At 35.9% G+C, this 11,381-nt stretch overlaps 1 protein-coding gene across 1 annotated transcript; it reads left to right on the plus strand.

Moving 5' to 3' along the window:
* The first annotated feature begins 324 nt into the window (after nt 1-324).
* On the plus strand, nt 325-1,272 carry LOC127555289 (olfactory receptor 52P1-like). Its single transcript, XM_051987517.1, has one exon. It carries the CDS (start codon nt 325-327, stop codon nt 1,270-1,272), a length of 948 nt encoding a protein of 315 aa, XP_051843477.1.
* Nucleotides 1,273-11,381: the final 10,109 nt, after the last annotated feature.

The following is an 11,381-nucleotide window of genomic DNA, read 5'->3' on the forward strand; positions in this document are numbered from 1 at the left end:
CTCTTCTCTTCTGTGTCTCTAATATATGAGAATACTCAAGTTAGACTAATAGAAGGTAGGAAATAGTCATGCTCCTCAAAGAAGGGTAATTTTCCTCCTTTTCATTAGATTCTAGTACCTAGCCATGTCCTATCTGTTTAGGAGTTATTCTTAAGACCTAATCTGAATCCCTTACACTGCCTTTTCAGCCTTGTCGCTATAGAGATGAATCCCAGCTACCTTCTTTTCTCCATGACATACTGCCTGGACATCAGAGAAAGCCAGTGACCTCCCTTATCCTATCACCATTTTATTGGAGGAAACAACCCTTTCCTATGTCCAGCCATGGCACTCTACAACCACAGTCATGCCAGTTATACCACCTTCATCCTGATGGGCATCCCCGGCCTGCAGGGCTCCCACTTCTGGATCGCATTCCCCTTCTGCTCCATGTATGTCATGGCTGTCCTGGGGAACCTGATTGTCTTGCTGGTAATCTGGACTGACCCAGGGCTTCACCAGCCCATGTATCTCTTCCTCTCCATGCTCTCCGCTCTTGACTTGGTCCTCTGCACCTCCACAGTGCCCAGGATCCTCGCTCTCTTCTGGGCAGGCACAGCTGAGATCACCTTTGGCGCGTGTGCCGCACAAATGTTCTTCATTCACGGCTTCTCCGCTGTGGAGTCAGGCATCCTGCTAGCCATGGCCATTGACCGCTACGTGGCCATCTGCCGTCCTTTGCACTATAATACCTTGTTGCCGTTGGGGACCGTGGGCCGGATGGGCTTGGCGGCTGTATTCCGGGGCTTGGGGCTCATGACGCCCCTGACCTGCCTTCTGGGGAGGCTGCATTACTGCGGCCAGGTGATCGCTCACTCTTACTGTGAACACATGGCTGTGGTGAAACTGGCGTGCGGCGACACGCGGGCCAACAATGTGTACGGCATCACCGCAGCTACCTTGGTGGTGGGCACGGACTCCGTCTGCATCGCGCTCTCCTACGCGCTCATCCTGCGGGCAGTGCTCGCGCTTTCCTCCAAGGAGGCGCGAGCCAAGACCTTTGGGACTTGCGGTTCCCACCTTGGGGTTATTCTGCTTTTCTACACTCCGGGCCTTTTTTCCTTCTACACGCAGAGATTTGGGCAACATGTACCTCGCCACGTGCACATACTCCTCGCTGACCTATACCTTGTGGTGCCCCCCATGCTGAACCCCCTTATTTATGGCATGAAGACCAAACAGATCCGGGATGGAGCGCTGCGGCTGCTCCAGCGGGGCCCACGTCAAACTTAACGTCTGGTTTCTCGGAGATCCTGCCACACCTTGGTCCTCCTTTTTCCTCGGTGGGAGTAAGCGCTACTTCCAAGGAAAGACACTCCTTGTCTATGGGGGAGGCGCAGCCTGTGCTGAGAGGAAAAGATACAGGCTGGGGGGAAAACATGGTAATTAGACTCTGTTCTCCAGGAGCACTGAGTGAGACACCGAGACACTCCAAATCCTTGGAGGAGCTTCCATTTTAGGGTCTGAGAATCAAGACTGGACACATTCTCAGGGCATAAACAGAAACAAAGGGAAATGGAGATGTATATATACAGGTTTACTGGTGCCAAGGAAAAATGGGATGGGAGATAGATCGGTTATATATGGGGGCAAAGGCTTGGGTTATATGACTTCCGAGGCTATGCAATTCATTTCAAATAAAAACAGATGTCGAAGGCAGCACATTTTGACTAAGAAAACAAATTAACATTGTTTATGATATATTGAATCTTTATTTATTTAATTAAATCATTTCCCAATTACATTTCCGTCTTGTTTGAGAAGGAGTTTTGCTGGCCTTGTGAGGCTGGCCAGTTCTGCGTTGGACGTCTCCAGCTATAACAACCGGAGTTTAAATGTCTGTGAATAAGGGGAAGAAATGAAAGTTTATTAAAGCAAGTTATCTGGAGGAGGTGAATTTTGAGCCTGGTTCCTATAGAATAAGACTTCCTACTATTTCTCCCTCTACATTTCTCTCTCTCTCTCTCTCTCTCTCTCTCTCTCTCTCTCTCTCTCTCTCTCTCTTTTCTCTCTCTCCTCTCTTCTCTCTGTCTCTCTGTCTCTCTCTCTCTGTCCCTGTCTCTGTCTCTCTGTCTCTGTCTCTGTCTCTCTCTCTCTCTTTCTTTCTCTCCTCTCTCTCTTCTCTTCTCTTCTCTTCTCTTCTCTTCTCTTCTCTTCTCTTCTCTTCTCTTCTCTTCTCTTCTCTTCTCTTCTCTTCTCTTCTCTTCTCTTCTCTTCTCTTCTCTTCTCTTCTCTCCTCTCCTCTCCTCTCCTCTCCTCTCCTCTCCTCTCCTCTCCTCTCCTCTCCTCCTCTCTCCTCTCCTCTTCTCTCTCTCTCTTCTCTCTCTCTCTCTCTCTCTCTCTCTCTCTCTCTCTCTCTCTCTCTCTCTCTCTGTCTCTCTGTCTCTGTCTCTCTGTCTCTTTCTCTCTGTCTCTCTCCCTCTGTCTCTCTCTGTGTCTCTGTCTCAATTCTATTTCTGTCTCTCTTCTCTGTATCTCTCTCTCTCTCCTGTGTGTGTGTGTGTGTGTGTGTGTGTGTGTGTGTGTGTATGTGTGATTTCAGTCATGACCAACTTTCTGTTACTCCATTTTTTCTTGGAAAAGATACTGAAGTGATTTGCCATTTCTTTTTCCAGTTCATTTTACAGATGAAAAAAACTGTTGCAATGAGTATCAAGAACTTGTCCAGGGTCACACAGCTAGTCAGTGTCTAGGATTACACTTTGTTCTTCTGACTCTAGCAACATAATAAGTTCAAGTATCCCAATGGGGCATTATCCAAAGAATCCTAGGAAGAAAAATTTGAGCTAAACTATTCTATATATGATGTTCTCAACTATCTCTTAGTCCTAGTATCCAAGTGCAATATTAGCCTTACGAAGGTTCCAGATAGGCCAGGTACTCACTTCTGTTTAAACAGGGCTTGACAGATTTTTTCTCAGGAAGGCAGGCCACCCAAAGTGTTCAGAAGCTCAAGTCAGTGATATTCCTTCTCCCTCCCCTCCTCCCCTCCAAACAACCCAGTGGAAAAAGATTCCTTGAATTTCCCTGAGTAACAAACCATCACAAAAGGTAGAATTTGAGATTTCATGTCCTTGATTTTTCCCAATAATTCAATCTTTTAGGTCCACTCCTTTGACATCCAGATACTCACTTTAGGACTGTGACCCCTTAATCATAGAATCTAAAGTTTGAAGAGATGTCAAAAGTCATAATAACTGAAATTTATCTCAGACTTCTTAATTTGCAAAACCTCTTTTGTGTATTATGTCAATTGTTCCTTGCCACAATACATTCTGAGGTGGAGATTACTATCACATGACTTTACAGGTAAGGAAATTGAGACTGAGAGTGGTTAAGTAACTTTCTAATTGTTATACATTTAGTAAATTTTGTAGGAAAGAGTCAACCCCAGGTCTCTCTGACTTCAGTATTATCACAACGCTACTCTCTCATTTATTCCAAGTGTAATGAGTGCAAGATACAGCTGTTTACATGAATCTCTATAATGTAATCTCTTGCATGGGGGAAAAACATGGTAATTAGACTCTGTTCTCAAGGAGCATTGAGTTGATTGAAACTTTTTCTGCTTTAGTTTCACCCATTTATTGTTATGTTGATGTTCCTAGGAATGATCTACCACACTCATTTTTATGCAAACTTTCTCAGAGTCCTAAGTGCAACCATTCTGGGAGAACAGTATATCTCCTAAATCATCATTATTTGGTCATAAATCCCCATCGATGTAATTCCATTTATACAAAATCAGCTACTCACAAAGAAGACCACATTATGTCTTAAATATAACATTCTATTTAACAATAAAGAAAAAATGATATCATAGGTGCTCAATATCAGCAAATACAGGGACATATTATCTCATATCTCACTTTTCCACTAGTCCATTCACTTATCTGTGAAGGGCAGTGGGCACATGTAGAAAGCTGGCAGGATATTACATGAGTTAGGAAAACTTATGTACTCAAGGTAAATCATAACTTTGAGCTATATGCCTTAATATCATTGATCCATTCAGAAATATCTGTACCACACCAAGCTTCTGGATAATTATTCACTTTTTGGACCTCAAAATTTCTTGATGGCCAAATCTTTTTTTCTTCTTCTAATATTGAACTCATAAAATATTGATAAGGTTTTAAAGATCACAATCATCCTCAAAAGAACATTGAGAAAGTATTAGATTAATGTATTGGCTAGCAGTTCCCTTTAAGCCAGAAAATTGTAAAGTTCATCAGATTGACTCTTTATAGGAATTGTAGATAAACCCAGTAAGTTCCTCATACAATTAGCTGTTGGCCAGTAAATACAAAAGCAAATTAGCTGCAAAGCCTTTTTTTTTTTTTTTCCCTTTCAGACAAAATTAGAAACAGAAAACTATTAAGCAACTTTAAGAGGTTTACTTTTTTCAAACTGCAGATGGTGGGAAAAAGGCAATTCAGTTGTCTCTAAGTGTATTTCAGTCTTTATTCATCCAATCAGGAACTAACATCTTGTAGGCTACTTCTCCTTATGCTAGTTTCTTTATATGACTCTGTCATTGCTGGCCACCCCTCTGATCTTTGCCCTTAACTGCAAAATCCTCCGTTTCTGACTTTTTCTTTGCCACTTTCTTTCTTTTTTGACTAATATTTTATTTTTCTCACTTATACATACAAATAATTTTCAACATTTGTTTTTAAAAATTTTGAGTTCTGATTTCTCTTCCTCTTTTCTTTCTCACCCCCACCCTGCTCTGGATGCTAGGCAATTTGATATAGGTTATATGTGTCCAATCTTGCAAAATATGTGTCCATATTAATCATGTTGTGAAAAAACGATACAGACCAAAAAAAGAGAAAAAAGTAAATGATAGTGTACTTCAATATGCTTTTGGACTCTACCAGTGTTTTCTCTGGAGATGGAATCTTTGGATTTATCAAAAACTAGATTACTTTGGCCATTTACTATGGTGTCTTATATATTTAATTTGTTCCAATGACATATCACTATCTCTTCCAGGTGTCCTCAAACTACAATCCATGGGCCAGATGCGGCAGCTGAGGACGTTTCTCCCCCTCACCCAGGGCTACGAAGTTTCTCTATTTAAAGGCCCACAAAACAAAGTTTTTGTTTTTACTATAGTCTGGTCTTCCAACAGTCTGAGGGACAGTGAACTGATCTCCTATTTAAAAAGTTTGAGGAACCCTGTAGGTTGTTATGATGATTACACTTTATAATACAGTTTGAGATCTGACACAGGCTACCTTCCTTTACATTTTTTTCATAATATCCCTTGATGTTCTTGTCCAGATGAATTTTATTATTATTTTTTCTAATTCTAATAATAATTTTTGGTTGTTTGATTGGTATGACACTCAATAAGCAAATTAATTTAGGTAGAATTGCTGTTTTTATTATATTGTCTTGACCTACCCAGGGGCAATTGATATTTTCCCAAATATTTCCAAAGATCTGACTTTGTGTGAAAAGTGTTTTGTGATTGCGTTCATATAATTCCTTGAATTGTCTTGGCAGACAGACAGCTACATATTTTATATTGTTACAATTAATTTAAACAGTTTTCTTTCTTTTTCCTGCTGTTGGATATTGTTGGTAAAATATGGAAATGCTAATGATTTATGTGGGTTTCTTATATCTTGCAATTCTATTAAAGTTAATTATTTTAACTAGTTTTGAGTAGATTCATCAAAATTCTCTAAGTATGCCATCATATTATCTGCAAAGTTTTGTTTCATCATTGTCTGTTCTAATTCCTTTAATTTCTCTTTTTCCTCTTATTTCTATAGTTAACATTTCTAGTAAAATATTGAATAATAGTGTTGATAATGGATGTATGTGCTACATCCTAGATCTTTTTGAGAAGGTTTTTAGTCTATCCCTGTTGCAGGCAATGTTTGCTGATGCTTTTAGATAGAGACTACTAATTTTAAGGAAAACTTCATTTATTCCTATATTTTCTCTAGTGTTTTTAAATAGAAATAGTCATTGTATTTTGTCAAAAGTTTTTTGCATCTATTGAGACAATTATGATTCTGTTGAGTTTATTATTAATACAGAAAATATGCTAATAACTTTCCTAATATTGAATCAGCCTCAGATTCCTACTATAAATCATATAGGGTCATGGTTATGATGTATTATCTTTGTGATATATTGCCATAATCTTCTCACTAGCATTTTATTTAAATTTTTGGTCTATAGTTTCCTTTCTTTGTGTTTACTCTTCCTAGTTTAGGTATCAGCACCATTTTTATGTCATAATTTGGCAGTATTCCTTCTTTGCTTTTTTTTCAAATAGTTCACATAATATTGGAATTTATTGTTCTTTGGCTGAATTCACTTGTAAATATATCTGGCTCTGGAAATTTTGTTTTTCTTAGGGATTTTATTATTGGCTTATTTTTTTTTTCAAAGAAGGAGATTACTAAATATCCTATTTTTCTCTTTTGATAATTTGAGGAATTTATATATATCTATATATATACATACATACATACATACATACATACATACATATATATTTGCAAATAACCATCTATTTTGCTTGGATTATAAGAATTATTGGATAAAATTGGATAAAATGCCTCAATAATTGTTCTAGTTTACTTTTCATTGGTGACAAATTCACTCTTTTTATTTTTGATCCTGATAATTTGATTTTCTTTTTTTAAGTCAAATTAACCAATGGTTTATTGTTTTTTTTTCATGAAACCAGTTCATAGATTTACTTATGAATTCCATGGTTTTCTTACCTTCAGTTTTATTAATTTCTTCTTTGGTCTTCAGAATTTCCAACTTGTTTAAAGGGAAATTAATTTTTTTTTTCTTTTAGGTTTTTTTCTTTAGTTTCATGTCAACTTCATTCTGCCCTTGCCCTATTTTATTAATATAAATGTTTAGAGATATAAATTTTCTCCTAGGTACTGCTTTGACTATCTCACAAATTTTGGTATGTTGTCTCATGGTTATTGTTCTCTTTAATGAAATTGTTGATTATTTATATTATTTGTTCTTTTACTTGTCATTCTTTAGAATTAAATTATTTAGTTTCTAATAGATTTTTAATTTCTGTCCAAGTTCCTTTAATGAATGTAGCTTTAATTGTATTTTAATCTAAAAGAATACATTTAACATTTCTGCTTTTCTACATTTGATTGTGTTTCTTACATTCTAAAAAATGCTTAGTTTTTATGTGGGTTCCATGTTTCACTGAGAAAAAGCATATTCCTTTCTATTACCATTCAATTTTCTCCAGAGGTGTATCATATCTAAATTTTTTAAAAATTCTATTTACTTTTAAAATTTCTTTCTTTCTTTCTTTCTTTCTTTCTTTCTTTCTTTCTTTCTTTCTTTCTTTCTTTCTTTCTTTCTTTCTTTCTTTCTTTCTTTCTTCCTCAATTACTGTGTATTTCTCTTCATCCTATTTCCTCCTACTTTCCCTTTTCTCATTCTTTGTCTCTCTGTTTCTGATTTTGTCTCTCTGTCTCTGTCTGTATCTGCCTGTCTTAATTTTTTTTTGTTCTTTTTAGATATCATATCATCAAAGTAAACTTATATCCACACTCTCTGTCTCATTATAGTTTTAATTGCCTTAATAATGATTAAATTTTTAAGAGTTACGAGTGTCGTCTCCTCATGTACGGATGTAAGCAGTTTAACCTTATTGAATCTCTTATGTTTTCTTTTGTTGTTTTATTTATCTTTTAATGCTGCTCTTGAGTCTTGCATTTAAAAATAAAATGTTCAGTTCATCTCCAGTCTTTACATTTACAGGAATGCTTGAAAGTCTTCAATTTAATTGAATATTAATATTTCTCTCTGAAGGATTTTACTCAAAAGGAATTGAGTAAATTGGGTAAATTATTCTTGGTTATAATCCTAAATATTTTGCTTTCTGGCATATCATGTTCCTAAATTTCTGATCTTTTAATGTAGAAGCTACTAAATCCTGTGCAATTCTGACTGCAGCTCTTGATGATATTTTAATTGTTTCTCTTTGGGTGTTCTCTTTGGGCAATATTTTCTCCTTGACTTGGGGAGCTTTAGATTTTAGCCGTAATATTCCTGGTAGTTTTTATTTTGTCATTTCTTCCTAGAGTGTTTGGGTTTATCAAACAGTAGATTCGTATAGTCACTGATTATTATGTCTCGTGTACCTAACCTATTCCACTGATCTAGTACTCTATTTCTTAATTTACCAGATGGTTTTGATGACTATTGCTTTATACTAGAGTTTTATTCTAATATAGTGCTAGGCTATCATCCTTTGCATTTTTCCATTAATTCCCTTCATATTCTTGGCCTTATTTTTTTTTTCAGATGAGTTTTATTATCTTTTTCAAATTCCATAAAATAAATCTTTGGCATTTTATTTTGGTATGCCACTGAATAAATAAATTTATTTAGGTAGAATTGCCATTTAAAAAATTATATTAGCTCAGGCTATTCATGAATAATTGATTTCCATTGTTTAGATCCAATTATAATTTTCTTTCTTTCTTACTTTTTTTTTTTTTTTTTGCCTCTTCCTAATTTAGGTATCAGCACCACATTTATATTATTAAAACACTTTGGCAGGACTCCAGCTTTGCCTATTATTCCAAATAGTTTTTATAGAACTGAAATTAATTGTTCTTTAAATGTTTGCTAGAATTCATTTCTAAATTCATCTGGCCAATTTATACCCCACTTTGAGATTTTACATATGGGCATTTTGTTTTCTTCTGAAATGGTGTTTTGGTTTTCCCCATTACCATAATATCTTTCTGTGTTCAAAGTTCTTTATTATTTCTTGCTCATTTTATTTCTTTTTTTCCTATTTGATGACTTTTAAAGTTCTACTTTTGGAGCACAGGGGGCAATGTCCTAAGCTTCTTGTGTTTCTTTGAGCTTTGGCTTTTAGCACAAGGGCTCCTTGTGTTTGGTGAATCGCGTATAATGTTGAGGATATTCAACTTAGTTCTACCTGTTGTTGCCTAGTTTCTCAAACTGGAAATTTGTTGTCAATCCTGGGGACTAGCACTTTACCCATGGATCTGCATTGCTAGGACAAAGGGTCTCAGTTGCTCATCTGCTGTGATTAAGACCTTCCCACTGGCTTTCCCAAATACTTTATGATCTGGGTTGTGTACTTCTTTCACCCCAGTGAGGCTGACCTTTCTTGAAGTCCTTTCAATCTATCCTGAGTTGGAAAGATCTTTAATTCCATCTCTTCATAGGTTCTGTCATTCTGGATTCTCTCCATAGGTTTAGTTTCATGTGTTTTTTTGAGGAAAACTTGGAGATCCAAATAGCTTCCTGGTTTCCTCCACCATCTTATTTCTGACCATGGAAATCCTAATTCTAATTTTTGAGAAAAATTTTATGTGAATTTTTGTCTCTTCTTTTTTATTTGGACAATTCTATTTTTCAAGGAATTGTTTTCTTCAGTGAATTTTTGTATATCTCTTTTCATTTTTTGTGTTTCTTTTACCAACTGTTGACTTTTTTTGTTTCTCTTGCATCACATTTCTTTCTCCAATTTTTCTTCTATCTCTGATTTAAAATTTTTTTCAGGTCTCCCAAGTGTTCTTTTTTTTGGGGGAGGAGTGGACGATGAGGTTGAGACCAATTCACATTTTTGTTTGTGTCTTTATATGTAGTTGTTTTTGACACTGTTGTCCTCTTTTTAGTTTGTGTTTTGATCTTTCCTATCATCATGGTAACTTTCTATGGCCAAGTTCTTTTTTGCTTTTTTTATCCCTTTCATTTTCCAGCTTATTTTATTATTTGAAAAATTATACTAAAGATATATTACACTCCTGGTGTGGATGGGGCATTGTCCAAAACTTCCAGTACTGGGTATGTGAGATCTGGCTTTTGGTCTGATTTACTGGGGCCGTAGAATATTTGCTGATCTGTGCCTTATAATCTCAGCACTGGTTTGGTTGAGTGTGACCTGCTGCTTATTTGCCTGCATTGAACTACATTCCTTTTTTACCCATATGATATCAATCTTTCCTTTCAATCTTCTACATTTTCTTGGACTAGAAAATTGTTTCACCTTGACTTCTTGTTGGTTCTATTGCTTTAGAAGTCATTTTCAGACATAATTTTATAGTTGTTTAAAAGTGAATTTGGGAGAATTCTGGTGACTTTCGGCTTTATGTTACCATCTTGGCTTTTATTCATTGTTTCAATAACTCAAATTAGTACCTCATTATACTTATTGATTTATCTTTTCTTTATGAGGTTAAAAATTCATGAAGTTCCCCTTTCTTTTAGTTATAAATCTGAGATTTAGTTTCTAATCCCATAGCTTCCAGTTTTGTGTGCTTTGACTTGTAAAACCTAAAAAATTTACATGCATAATTCCCTACAGCATTAGGCATTCTGCATTTCTCAAACTGTCCCTTAACATTCTATGATTATAAATTACTTTGCCTTACATTTGCATTTTATACATTTTTAGTAAACAAAAATTGTCTTTCTCCCCTTTGTTGTGGTTTATGGGGGAAATTCAAAGACAAATAAGTTTTTGTCCTGCTTTTCAAGGAGCTCAGATAAAAAAAGTCATTAAGTGGAGAAAGGCTAGGTGTTGCAGGAGAGTTATGAATGAAGTGCTGGATTGTTGGGCCAAATTTCTTTGAAAAAATAACACCTGATGACTCCCTTAAAGAATGGAAAAGACTTCAAAAAGGTAGATAGGAGACTGTGTCTTAGGCATATATTTTTAATTTTATTATAGCTTTTTAGTTATAAAACATATGCATGGGTAATTTTTCAACATTGACCCTTACAAAGCCTTCTGTTCCAAATTTTTCCCTCCTTCTCCCCATCCCCTCCCCTAGATGGCAGGTAGTCCAGTAGATGTTAAATATGTTAAAATATATGTTAAATCCAATATATGTATACATATTTGTACAGTTATGTTGCTGCACAAGAAAAATCAGATCAAGAAGGGAAAAAAATGAGAAAGAAAACAAAATGCAAGCAAACAACAGAAAGAGTGAGAATGCTATATTGCAGTCCACACTCAGTTCCCATGGTCCTTTCTCTTTTTGTAGATGGTTCTCTTCATCACTGAACAATTGGAATTGGTTTGAATCATCTCATTATAGAAAAGAGCCATTTCTGTGATACAGTTTTTCAAAGAGTAAATAGTTTAGTTGGTCTGGAATGCTGGGTGAGAATAGTTGGAGCTGGACTAAGGAATTAAGAATAGGGCCTTCTGGCTGAAATCACTTCATCAATTCTTTGCTTCTTCTTGTTCTAAGTCTTTTAGAAAAAGAAATAGGGCTGATTTCAGCTGAGGATAAGGGATAGAAGGGTTGTATGATAAAAATGGGAAAACTGAAAATCTA

Source organism: Antechinus flavipes, chromosome 3 (genome assembly GCF_016432865.1).
Source record: "Antechinus flavipes isolate AdamAnt ecotype Samford, QLD, Australia chromosome 3, AdamAnt_v2, whole genome shotgun sequence".
NCBI lineage: Eukaryota > Metazoa > Chordata > Mammalia > Dasyuromorphia > Dasyuridae > Antechinus > Antechinus flavipes.